The following is a 14,303-nucleotide window of genomic DNA, read 5'->3' as shown; positions in this document are numbered from 1 at the left end:
CTAACAATACCAAAAGAGGTAATGTATCCTCTGTATCAAAGAGTACTTAACTAAAATAATAACTTTGGAAGTACTTAAAATACTATTATAGACTTGTATTTCAAAAAAAAAGAAGTTGGGCTCTGACTGATTTGGCTCAGCAGTTAGAGCATTTGCCCTCAGACCAAAGAGTCTCGGGTTTGATCTCCAGCCCCAGTGAGGCAACCAATCAATGTGTCTCTCTCACATCAATGTTTCTCTCACTCTCTCTCTTCCCTCCCTCCTACTCTGTCTTAAAAAAAAAAAAAAAAAAAAATCAATAAAAAAATCCTTGGGTGAGGATTAAAAAACAAAGTTGGAATTTAAACTTTTTTCATGTTTAATAATCAGAACTAATGCAGTATTTTGAAAATATATATATGAAGAAAAATAACATTATTAAGTAATTTCAATAACACATATTTGAGTCACAAAATTTTCATCTGAAAACTAGCTAAATATAATCTACATTTTAAATGTTATCCCTAAGAGTAAAAACAAGTTCCTAATTCATGTTTAAACAGTAGATGACAGTTGCTCATTAAGAAATAACACCATGAGTTGTTGAACTGTGCAATTATGTAACTACAGGCACTCGATACAAAACAGGCTGAAAAGTGTACCATTCCTTCATGACTATGATACCAGGACACATGTAAGCTCCTAAAGTTCCAAGGTGGCCCTAACTGAAGACGAGGGACTACATGAAGTGAAATTAAACATGAGTTTATGAAAACAAGCAGTGCTTTGTCATTTTAATCACACAAAAACATATAAAATGTCTTGTACTGAAACACACAAAATAATAGATGAGTTCAAATGATAAAAAGTAGCCAAAGGCCAAAAAGTCGTACTTGTGTGTTTTGTTATGTGATAATATAGGCACACCTCGTTTTATTGTGTTTCACAGAAACTGCATTTTCTTACCAGTTGAAGGTCAAGAACCTCAGCTAGCAGGAAGAATACAGCTCGCTGAAGGCTCAGAGGGTGGTTGGCATTTTTCAGCAATGCAGAGTTGTTTAATTAAGGTATGTAACTGGTTTTTTAGACAAAATGCTCCTGCATACTTAATAGACTACAGTATAGTGTAAACATAACTTTTATATGCACTGGAAAACAAACAAAACAATGTGTGCCTCATTTTATTGTGATAATTGCTTTATTGTGGTGGCCTGGAACCAAACCTGCAATATCTCCAAAGTATGCCTGTACTGAACTTGAAAAAGTATTGGATGGGTCTTTACCAAAAAATTAGCATATTTCTAAAATACTACATCATCTATAAAGTTAAAATGAGCAGAAAAAATATCTGGGTCTTTTAAACCCACAATTAACCCAATAAAAGGTAATTTATGAGACAGAATGCATTAAGCAAAGTAGAAATCATCCATTAATTACTGACCATCTCAAAAAAATAACTTCAAATTATTTTAAAGTGATATTTAAACTACATATAATGTTCAGCATTATATTCACTAATAAACATATTTACAACCAGAAGACACCCTAATAAAACCTGGGGCACTGGAACATAATTTGACATAAGAACAGCAACAATACATCACATGTATCATATGACCTGAAGAGGAACTGTACTGTTCGCCAAGCACTGACATAGTGCGTGAAAACGGCATGCCGTTTGACTAAGAATGACTGACAGAGGGTTACTAAGGAAGACCCAAGGCCCAGGCAGGAAATGAGCAAGTGAGAGGCCTGACCCTCAACCCCGATCTTCAGACCAGAAGTCCAGAGTGTTCTTTCAACTACTCCCATTTCCTGCCACATGCTCACCATATCATAATAAACAGAAATAAAAGGAATAAAATATTTTTTACATGTATGATATCTGTATAGAAAAGTACAGTAAAGGAAAGTGTTCTAAAAGGCAGAACATGGACAGTGGGGGTCTGAGATGTCAGTAAAGCTCCTGTTGTAGTATCAGACGATAAAAGAACTTTGAACTCATCTACTTGCATCTTAAAAAGGCTCTGCCCAAAATAACTGTCCCCTGTGCCCCCGAGTTACAGAGGCTGCCTCACCGTGGCCGCCGATCCCTCACTTCCGCGATGATGGCACTCCAGCGCTGGTTGACACCTGCCAGCTTGTCTTTCAGGAAGCTTCCATCCATAGGGGAGAGTTTCTGAACAATCCCATCCCCAGTTCTGTTTAGTGCTGCAAAACTGGGCTGGTGGCTGCTGATTCCCTCTTCGAGCTCCTATAACAGAGTACAACCCAAGATTAATTCTGCCACAAAACTAAGATGTTCTGAGGCACTGGATCCCCCAGGTACCCTGGCATCAATTTGTGTGTTAGAGGAACAAAGTCCTGGGAGGGTATTGGTGTTCATGAAAAAGGCATTAAAAACCACTTTCATTACATTTCAACGAACGCACTGAACAAAATCCATTTTGAAATCTAACCCACTCCTGTGAATGTCAGACAGTGAACTAGAACAGATAAATAACAACTGTTTACAACTGAAGCCTAAGCATCAATCAGGTTTGATTAAAGTGGACTGCTTATCTTGCAAGTGTGTGCTCCAAAGCATTTCTTAAAAGGAAAAATAAACCCATATACCCTGATGTCCTACACATGTAAGTAAACCTCAGTGTGCATTTTCTTGAGACATTGCATCACTGGTCTCTAAATGTTTAAGCCAATGAATTTAAAGAGAATATTTTAAAGTAAAATTTAAGCACTCTTCTATATCTTTAAAAATAAGAAAAATGCATTAACATGTATATGAGAACAATAAATGCGTTTGTTTACTCCTCGTGAACCTTCTACATAGAATATATTTTTAAAATTTAATAAAAGGGAAAATACTTTTAACAATGGTACATTGAAATCTTGCTTGTTTTCCACCATTATTTTAAAGACCTATTATTATCAGCAGAACTGATTTTGGTACTGTGTTATATCTTCCGAGATTGAATTAGACTTACATGAGCAGCTGCCCTGATATAGCTCATGAATTATTTACTTTTATGATAATTATCAATAATACAAAGTGAAAAAAAGACGCCTCAGTGTTTAAGTACAGAAATGGTATGTTGATCTTTCTGTTGTAGTCTTTGGGTACAACATTTTACAGATGTTATTCTAGATATTAAATTTTTTCAATAAAATTGTTTTTCATATTAGCCATTAAAGTATTTTTAATTTAAATTTCATTAAAACCCCAATTTTAAAAATGTAAATAACAATTTTTCTTAAGCCTTTATGACTGGCAACTAAAACTGGAAAATTAAAGATGGTCTATAGGTGCCTAAAAAAGTAATATATTCAGCCCCTACTTTCTAAATATGTCTTTAATGCCACATACTGGAAGAACAAGCCACCGTCTCAGCAGACCCCTCTGCCAGGGAACACTCACCTGCTGCTGTGCCCTGGCTTGCTCTACGTCCTGGCCACCATCCGCCAGTAACTCTTCAGCTTCCGTTATCCACTGGGTGAGGTCGTTAAGGTCACAGTGGAACTGTCTCCATTCTTCCACAGCACTGTCAAAATAACTAGAGGACAACAAGTAAAATAAAATAGGTTTCCAAACTTCCAAGACTGTCTAAGAAGCAATTTTTCTAAGTACATTCAAATTCAGTGAATTCACAGCTCACCGCTCTACAGGATTGCTTTCTGTAATGGATGGCAGTTAATGATTCCTTTCAGAAAAACGTGCATTGTTCCGAGAGTAGAACAGTCCGCACACACACAGACCTGCCCCCTCTCACCCACGTACACCTTGCACATATATACACGCACACACTAGGCAGCTTATTAACTGAAAAGACACCCTTCTCTGGCTTGGAAAATCAAGATTGATGAGCTGCAGGCAGTTAACCCGCACAACGTTCAAACACTTAACATTTCAAATACCATGAAATGTCATATATGATTAATCACTCCATTTTCTCAGGGAAAGAGTATGGTGTTTTACCTTCTGAACATTTAGTTCTCAGGTAGAACCAAACCCAAAATGCCAAAACATTTCAAAATTTCCTTCCCTTACATTGTTCTCTGTGTGAGGGACTGAATTGTGACCAAAACTCATATATATGTTGAAGCCCTAACCCCCAAAGTGACTGTATTTGGAGATAGGACCTTTCAGGGAGGTAATTTTTAAAATCAGGTCATAAGGGTAGGGCCCTAATCCCATGGGACTGGTGTCCTAGTAAGAAGACGAAGAGACATCAGAGATACATTTCTCTGTCTGAGAAAGCAGAGAGAAAACACCATGCAAGGACACAGGGAGAAGGTGGCCATCTGCAGGCCAGTAAGAAAAGCCTCAACACAAACTAACCCTGCTGGCACCTTGACCTTGGACTTACAGCCTCCAGAACCGAGAGAACAGAAATGTCTGTTGATTAAGCCACGTAGTTTATGGTTTCTTGCTACGGTAGCCCTAGCAGACTAACACTGCGCAGTGACTGACCCAGTGTGTCTCCTTGATCTGAACATAGCACAGTATGGACGAACCTGCAAAGCCAGGTCCAGCAATGAGACAAGGGACTCTCGAGATGCTATTTAAGCCTCACTCCTTTAGAAATGAGATGGAGGCAAAGTCCAGTGCTTGTTGTATTTCGAACATATAAAATAAGTAGAAATAAAGTATAAGCTTTGTTTCATTCAGACTCTAAAGAGTTTCCTTCTGCCTTTTCATTTAGGTAAGTGGTGCTGGGAGGGTCTTGCAAAATACCTCTGAGATTTTAATATTAACAAAATCTTTACTTTACGTAATAAAAAGATATTATTATTTTTCAAAAATAACAAAATGATCCCTGATATCACTACTTCCAAAATCATGTTTATATTTCCTTCTCCCATGAACATTGTTTTGAAATTTTAATATTTGTCGAGTGCCCACAGGGAAGTAACATTCTATTGAGCATGACAAAAATAAGAGCCCTTCAAACAAAACACTGTGAGAAATATTAAAATACTCGTTATTACTTTGGGTTAAAATGTGCAGTAACTAAGTAACAACCACAAATTTCAACTTTTGGAATGTTGCAATAATAAAGAGAAAATGTTGCTAAAAAGGCTGCTCCAATGATCTAAAGACTCTGAGAATATAAACAGTAAACCTAGTAAAGATCACTATCATCATAACAGAACATACATTTCAAATAACTGTAAAGCAGTTTAGCTAGAGGATAAATAAGAAAGAGTTGGAAAGAGAGAGAGAAGATGTTCAGCTAGGATTCACTAAGCCATCACCTCCTCTCTGAATACTATCAGTTCATATGAGAGGCAGCATGGAATTGTGAAATATGGACTTCCAGAGGGTCAAAGAACTCAAAGTTCGAGCCTTAATCTAGAAACATACAAGCGTGCTGTGTCTAATATTGCAACTGGCATTGATATCTCCCCCCACAAACTCATATCGCAGCCTGTGTTCCTGGTCTCTGGCAATGGTACCATTGCCTACCTGGGTCCTAAAGCCAAAGACTTGAGGTCATTTTACTCCTCCCTACTCCTTACTCTAGCATCCCACCCATCACCACATTTTATTGCTTCAACTATTTAATTCTCAATGTTTTCCTTAGTCTCCATTTCCATGGCCACTTGCTAATCACGTTATCACCATGTGTCAAGCACGGATGGATCGACCAGCTCCCAGTTTTGTCCTCCACCAATCCATGCTACCATCAGCAAGCTCCCATCCCCTTGTTAAAACAGTGTGGTGACTCTCTATTGTTCTCAGAATAAAAGACACAACTGGTTAACATGACACACAAGGTCCTTCTTATATGATCCCTTTAGGCCTTTCTGTTTGTATCCCACTGCTATGAGTTCAAGCTCTGCTGGACTATTTTCAGTTCCTCCAAAGCATCACTCTCTCTCTCACCTATGCCCTTACTCAGTATTGTGTTCTCTCTATTCCTTCACCTGGCTACATTCACCATTTCCAAGGTTTCCCAGATCCCTCAGGGTCCCTCACACAGCCTCCTACATTGTCCCCATATGGTACTATAGAAAGAAATATGAATTTTAAAGTTAGAATAATTAGATAAAAATGACTATACTGAATGAAAAAAAAATTAGATGAAAAATGTATGGTATTAGACTAAAACTGATAGTTTCATAAGACATAATTAGCAAAATTAAATAAATATGAGATAGAGATGCACTAGAATAAAGGAAATAGCACCAACAATATGGAGGAGCTAAATTATGCAATAAAAGTATTGAAAAAACTGGTTGTTCGTTTGAGAAAAATATAATGACACAGAACAGATGAGTGTTTTGTATCTCAGGCTGCACGAAACCTGAGCTGAGGGGTGTTTAACAGCAGAGCTGCATGAACCCTCCGCGCGATACTGAAGAGTCACCACATAGAACCTCCCTTAGGAGCCTCAACACAAAATATATTTCAAAATAAAATTCAGGTGGCTTAGTTATTAAATGTAAATTTTAAATCAAACAAAATTGTTTTTAAAGTATACATAAATATTTAACTACTATCACCAAAAAAAGTATTTTGTATGCATAAAAACCAACCAAAATCACAAAGGAAAAAGTCTCACTAGATATAATTATATAAAATTAAACCTATACATCAAAAAAAAACACTGTTAACAAAACTGGACAGCATATGAAAAGCTGTGACTAATTAAGCAATAAATAAGAAATATGAATAGTTAATATCCTTAATGTAGAAAATGGTTTTGCAAATTAATCAGTAAATAGTAATACCACATTAGAAAAATGAACAAAGAAACTGACCTAACAATGGACAGAAGAAATAACACTGGGGCCAATGAATATATGTAAGAATATTAAAATCTCACTGATAGAAAGAAATGAAAATAATATTGAGATGCAATCTTCACTATATAATTGGAAAAGGCATTTTAAAAAAAGCCAACTTTTCATTGTTAACAAGGGTTCAGTTAGCTTTCACATATACTGTTGGCAGGGGTATAATAACCAATTTCATAATGCAGTGCAGAGCCTTAAGATGTTATTATTTTTTAATAATTTAGTCTTTATCTAATAAGCACATCTAATATGCATAAAGATATACTTAAAACAGTATTCGCTAAATGTACAAAGATGAATTTGAAAATCCATACAAAGTAATTAGAAGGCCATTAGAAGTGATCTTTTCAATGATTACATAATCACATAAAAAATGTAAGCTAAAGCAAAACAAAAAAGATGAAGAATATGATGCTTAATTTTTGTGTATATGTCTCTAAAATTTTCTAATGTATTTTTCTATGTTAACTTTCCTCTAACATGGTATTGGGCTATTTCACATTTTATTTGCCTTTCTACTACATACAAAGCTACTGCCAAAGATCTTATTTCTACCTATTAATAGGCCTGGTCAAACTGTAGAAAGAAGGAGGCTCAAAATCATTCTATTAAACAGAAGGTTATTTTTAAAAAGAGTTTGTGGTTATATATGGATTCCAATTATCTGGACCTGTCTCTCACTCACATGAATCATCAACTTGTGGAGAAAGTGAACATTAATGAAAACACTTTCTAAGTTAAAGAAAATGGACGCTATTTAGAAATTAAAAACTAAAGGTGCTTTTTTAAAATTATTAAGATATTATGTTGCCAATGACAATCTATATGTAATCTCTTTCCTCTTTCTTTAAGGACATACACTCATCACAATTTATTAAACAGGGTCTCTTCCAAGGATGTGAAACATATTCTCATTCATCTTAATGGACATATGACCTTTGTCATGGCTCATGAGTTTATAGATTTTTTTTTAAAAATTAAATGCGAAGTTAATTTACACGTACCCTTTACGATCGTTGTACATTCTATTAATTCTGTCCCATTTTGCATTCAGTTGAGTAAGTGTATCCCGGATCTGAATGGCTTCAGGTCCGGAAGCTTCGAGGATAACATCTGGTTGTTCTTCATGAATGACTGCGATGTGTTCTCCGAGTCTGTCCAGTTGGTCTTTGATATTCTACAGATATATGGTCAAAAATTCACAGAATCCAGCAAAGAGATCAAAAGAATGAAATCACAGATGCAAATTTTATATTGTATAGCACTTACTCACTAGATAATGAGATATAATAATTTTTGCTATTCAAAACTGGAAACTTAAAAAAATAGTGCCCTGTATTAGCCAAAGTGTGAGGAATGCTCCATGATGTCCCAGTGGTGGTGGGGAAATCCTCACAGGTGTTCCAAGTGGCATTTGTACAGGACATACACAGTTTCAATAACATTCTATAAAGGTAATGAAGTGTTTAAAGCTCAAATTGCTTATATTTTCATATATCTAATAATGCTAACTTAAATGACGAAAATGAGCTGTCAGTCAAAAGCTATCAAATCTATCAGCAATTTTATTGTGACATTATATATAAGTACAATCAGATCATATGAAAAAGCCTCAATGATGTTTAATAGTTTTGTGAATTAAAAACTTCCAGATCCCTAATTAACTTATAGTCAACAGGCCATTCCATACACAACCACTGGCCAATGTTAAATCATTATAAGTGGCAAGATTAATGCTGACTTATTACATCCAACTGACGATCGAGTTTATAAGAAAGGAATATTGATTCCGCAGGTGTCTGATTAAACAGTGTCTCTGATGATGGAAAGAATTAACTGTACACTAAAATCCATTTTTTTTTATATTATATAATTAAATTTTTTATAATATTTCCTTGGTGAATATAGGAAAGTTTTATTATTCATACACATTGTTAATTCCTTGGCACAAATTTTAAAAGCTACAAATATCTAAGTAGGTGCAATGACGAATTCCTTGCATTATTTCTACATTAACTGCAGCTATTCAAATGCCCTGTCCGGAGATTTACCTTCAGAGCATCTTCCTGAAAAGAGAAGTCTTCATACACAGCAGTGCTGAGCTCTGGAGTATTGAGTGATAATTCAACATCATCCATGGAAAGTAAAACCTTGTTAATTTCAACCAAATAATCTGTAGGGAGGGGTGATGATTTAATGCCAGAAGCTAGTTGACCTGTTCTCTTCTGTTGAATAGGGATTGCCTGTAAAATTATTAAAAATAATTATAATGTATATCTCTTAAACTATCCCACAATGACTAACAGCAAATTGGAAAAAAATTTTAAAAAAGGAAGAAAGAAAGAAAAGGACTATTTTGTGGAGAAGTACAATACCCTGAACTAAATATTTTAAAACTAAGTTTTAATATTTTATATTTTTGCCCTGCTTTGCCATATAAACCCTTAACAATCTCTATCCTAATAGAGATTTTTGTGTGTAGCCTGCTTTTTAAACAAAAGTTTCACTTCCCTGGTCACTTTGGCCCGAGGACAGAGGTGCCTTAGGTACAATTCTTGATCACAGGCACCTGGGTTGCAGGTTCGATCCCCAGCCCTGGTTGGGAGGCAACCAATCAATGTGAAACACATCAATGTTTCTCTCGCTCGCTCGCTCTTACTCTCTCTCCCTCCCTCCCTCCCTTCCACTCTGTCTTAAAAAACAAAACAAAACAAAAAAACAATAGAAAAATATCCTTGGGAAAGAATTAACAAAAAAAGAGAAAGGTTTCACATTAAGACCTATGCCACTGAAACTCATTTAGCAAAGAGGAAAACGTAACAGGTTCTTTCCTGAGTTACTGAGGAAAGGAGAATAGGCTACAAATTATAAACTTCTATATGAAATAAAATACTTTAATACCTTATTATTTCACCCATTTTTAAAAATCTCACAATTGTATTAAACACTTCTGGGCTTCACTGTTCAAAATATAATAAGTTAAACATGTATTCATAACATAAGAAATTTAATAGGGGTTTTTATTGAAATAACATACAGATAATTGTATATAATCTTAACTTTGGAGAACAATATTATAGAACAGAAATATCCTGCATAAGACAATAGGTTCTACACACTAAATCCAGACAAAATTAAGCTAAGCTGAGTGGACTACTTATCTACCCTAATGATTGTATTTTCTGTATCCTCTGATCAGAGCTTGCAAAATAATAAAGAGTTCTCTGGAATGGGCTACTCCCTAGTCCTTAAGGAGTTGAAGTCCTTTACTTCTAGATGGCTACAGTTTAATAAATGCTGACTACTACTTGCAAATAGCGAAAGTTCATCTACTCATGATTAAGGTAGCCTTCACAGTTTCACTGTATCCCGATATTGAACTTCTAAAAAATTATATTCCTCTGTAAATTCAAAGGTGATAGTAAAATAATCATAAATACGTGTTCATTGAGTTAGTGACTCTGAAAACGGTTACAATTCCTCAATGAAACCACAACTCAAGACTAAAACCATTGACTCAATAACATGGTATTTAATCTAGAAGTCTGAATTTATTTATAACCAGAACAGACCTCCGAGGGACACCAGCACATTTACAAGACGGCTGGGAATATGGCCACTGAAAGGGGAACTGGTAGTGAATCTCTTTCTAGAATATAAGTCATAGTTTATCAATTTCACAAATTTGATTGTTTGTAAACTAGAAATTTTTTTGACATGGTCAAGCCTCCCCATGTATAATACAGATCCAAAGGAAGAAGCCAATCCAAAAAAAAAATCCCATTTAAACTTTAATACATTATCGGAAATCCAAAAGATGCCCAATAATAAGGTTTTATGTTTCTATTTTCTTTGACTCTTGCCCCATTAAAAATATAAACATAAATAGCAATACACACTAAAAGGAGGAGATAGTGTTCCCACTGGTGGCAAAGGCTGAGTAAGGTATTTAAGTGGAACAGACACTCTCCCATGATAATACCTTAGTTTTGTTGTATCTCGTATGCAAAAGTAATAACTGCAAACGAATCTTTTCCTTTTTATTATCCTCCATAGGTTGATGTAACATGTGTTCTCCTCGCTGCAGAACTTCCTCAATCTGGGCTCTCTCCTCATCTATCTGAATGTGGAGAAGGAAAAATTATACTCAAAAGACAAATGCGTAGGTTCACTTACCATCAGTTCCTGAGGAGGAGAACTAACCTCCAAAGTATGTCAAGCTGTGTTCATCGAAATGACACATAACAAAAAAAAATTCATGTTTTTCTTAAAATAGCAGTACTCACTAGAAAGGAGAAGGAGATAGTGTTCCCACATTTCATATTTGATGTTAAAACATAAAGAACGCTAGTTTAGCAGAAGTTAGATGGCATTAAAATAACATTACTTTTAGTCAGAAAGTACCACATCTATTCTTTTGAGCGTTCCATTGACATTCACGAGAAAATCATATTTGGAATGTTCTGTCATGTGTGGCAGTTATGTGGGTAAACAACATTGGTGTAAAAATATATTTAACAGAGAAGAAAAATAAGAACAGCACGGTTTTGAAAATTCTGAACCAACCTTTTCGTCTTCATTACTGGATTCCAAGTGTTTTTCCACAATTTTTAACATATTTTCTATGTCATTTTCTAATCTTTCCAAGTCAGAGAAAGGCACATCAGCTTCAAATGCTTCACTGGTGACCAGACATTGGTATGATGATGGTTCCTGGCCAATTAGCAACTGTGGAAGGAAGACTGTTCTATGAAAAGATATTCTTAACTTGACCTTCTGTCACTAATTAGAGGGAAGACGTTTCAAAAGAGGAACTAGCATTTATTTGAATTGACCTTAACTCATTTGCAGTAATTATTTTACCAATTCGAGCTTCTCTGAGTTATCCATTTCTCCACACTCTAGCAAGGGATGTGAAGTAGTGTGCAAATGACTGTGTCTGCCGCAAATGCTGTTGGGAGGTTCTGAGACCACACATGAGCACGGCCGGAAATGGCACCATGATCCAAAGCCAGCCCTACCATGGCCACAGACAAAGAGAAAGGCCACCTAGTACAGGTACGTGCCAAAGAAAGACTTCCAGTTACCTTTCCCCAGCAGAGCTGCCCTTGGATTTTGACAGCCAAACTTCAAAGAAGTACATATTTCTCAATGCAGTATTTTCAGGCAATATCTATGTAGAAAGACTTTACATTTATGTGACTGAACTCAGTGTAACAACTCTGATAAAGCTAAATGACATGCAGGAAAATGACAGGCAGTGCTGGCTGAGCACGAGGAGCTAGTCTCTGACATTCTGACTGTGAAAGTAGAAAGTGGCCCCGACTCTCTGCAAGGCTCTTTGGAAAATCATTTTAACAGTATTTATATACACAACTTCTGCAACAATTTCAAGGAATTCTAAGAATTGATCCTCAGTGTATATTAAGAGATGGGTAAAAAGATGTGTAAAAGTATTTTGAGGAAGCAATATTTATAACAACACACAATAAAAGTAAATAAAACTAACTTAGAAATCATAACAGATGGTAAAACAAAATACTTACTGCCATTAAAAACCATGTCAAATGAGAATACACAAAACCATATAAACTTTTTGATATTTAAAAAAATATGTTTTTACTGATTTTTTAGAGAGAGAAGAAGGGAGAGAGAGATAGAAACATTTATGTGAGGGAGAAACATCTATCGGCTGCCTCTTGCAAAACCTCAACCTGGGCATGTGCCCTGACTGGGAAACGAACTGGGACCTCTCACTCCATGGGGTGATCCTCAATCCACTAAGCCACACCGGCCAGGCTAAAATTTTTTATTTTGATATTTAAATATTCCACACATATGAGTAAGAATAGACATGTGTGCCAAAATGTTGAGGTTATTCATGGGGACAATGATAACTGTGTTTCTCTATACTTTGTCTAACTCCATCCTAATGTCTCTATGTCTTGTACATCACTCTTCTTTTTTTATAATCCTCACCCAAAGATATTTTTCCATTGATTTTTTTATTTTTTCAGATGGGGGGTGGGGGGAAACATTAATGTGAGAGAGACACTTAGATTGGTTGCTTCCCACACAACCCCAAGCAGGGCTGGGGAACAATCCTGCAACCAAGGTACGTGCCCTTGACCGGAACTGAACCCGTGACTCTTCAGTCTGCAGGCTGACCTCTAACCACTGAGCCAAACCGAAGCTACATTATGCTTTTTTATCAAGAAAAATCTCACACAGATCTACTGAAAAAAATAAATGAGCATAGGTCAGAAGATAAGGAGGCAAGGTGAAGGCTAAGGAAGACAAAAGTTAGAGCAAGATTTTCTTTAAGTTGTGAATAATATAGTCTATTCACAAGCTATGAAAGATAGGATGGTCTATTACATCAGATATTTCAAATGAAAGCCAACTTAGAGAATATTTTACTTCCTGCGAAAAAGAGGATCCTTCCTCTTACATAATTATAATACTGAAGTCTGCAGAGGTGGAATTAACTGACTACTCAAAACGTGCCATCCAATGGGCATAGCTGAGATTCTAAAAAACTCAGAATCCTATCTCAGAATGAACACCTGGTTTAAATAACCCCCAACTGGCATCTATGACGCTTTGTTTTGTTATTCCACCCCCCCCCCCCCCCCGGCAAACTATCAAAATGTTTTCATCAAATGATAATGTTACTTCTGAGCACTACCCACATGCCAGGCCTTGAGATCACTGTGAACATGTTTCGTTTCCCCCCTCATGCAACAAGGTAAGAAATAAAGAATAAGAAAGGTATACGCACACAGAGGAAAATTATAATGTGGAAGCATAAATTAATACCATTTTTTAGTAAGCTCTTATCTATTATACTCTTACTTAAATCTATAATGCTCTTTTTCAAATTTGTAAAACATGGTAGTGGCTTTTAAATTGTGAAATTACTTGTAACTTTTAGAAGGGTCAACACAGAAAAGTAAGTTCATACATGTTCCGTGCGCACAAATGTATAAAGTCTGATGCAAAACGAGTTTAACATGCATGCTCAGCTTGGGAATCCATCTCATTATTGTATAGCCGATTTTAACAATCGCGTGAGACTCCAAAAACCGTTTCTCAAATGGGTTATTTTCTTCAATATTCATTTCATATTTTCTCTCTTGCATATGCACAATCACGAATAAATAAGGACAAATGTTCATTCAAGAAAAAATTTACTTTTAAAATTGACTTATATGCCACATAATCATCTAGAGATACATAATTATACAGAAAATAGCTTTACATGAAAAGAATTACTCACCTTGGCACTCCTGATGTGTTGAGACACCTTTTCAAAGTTTCGGTTCAGTTCGGTTAACTTGGGCTCCACCAGCTCCCTGCTTGAGCCTCCACGGGCACTCATCAGAACAGCGGCTTGACCACGGACATTCTCCACTTGGAGTCTGGCATCATCCAGCTCGGACAGTAAACGCTAATTGTAAGAAAACACAATCTTACCACGTGGGAAAAATCAAAACCGAACAGGGGTGTGATGCTAACTCAGAATT

At 35.9% G+C, this 14,303-nt stretch overlaps 1 protein-coding gene across 1 annotated transcript in view; it reads right to left on the bottom strand.

The window, feature by feature from the left end:
* UTRN (utrophin) overlaps positions 1-14,303 on the bottom strand; it is a 466,391-nt gene that overhangs the window by 259,286 nt on the left and 192,802 nt on the right. The window contains exons 37-43 of the mRNA XM_036248256.1: positions 14,057-14,227; positions 11,344-11,505; positions 10,760-10,897; positions 8,829-9,020; positions 7,782-7,954; positions 3,395-3,530; positions 2,058-2,233 (exon numbers count right to left, since the gene is read on the bottom strand). Coding sequence (XP_036104149.1) covers positions 2,058-2,233; positions 3,395-3,530; positions 7,782-7,954; positions 8,829-9,020; positions 10,760-10,897; positions 11,344-11,505; positions 14,057-14,227 — 1,148 coding nt within the window. The remainder of the gene's footprint in view (positions 1-2,057; positions 2,234-3,394; positions 3,531-7,781; positions 7,955-8,828; positions 9,021-10,759; positions 10,898-11,343; positions 11,506-14,056; positions 14,228-14,303) is intronic.

Source organism: Molossus molossus, unplaced genomic scaffold (genome assembly GCF_014108415.1).
Source record: "Molossus molossus isolate mMolMol1 unplaced genomic scaffold, mMolMol1.p scaffold_m16_p_8, whole genome shotgun sequence".
Lineage (NCBI taxonomy): Eukaryota > Metazoa > Chordata > Mammalia > Chiroptera > Molossidae > Molossus > Molossus molossus.
This window is presented reverse-complemented; position numbering and strand designations above follow the sequence as displayed.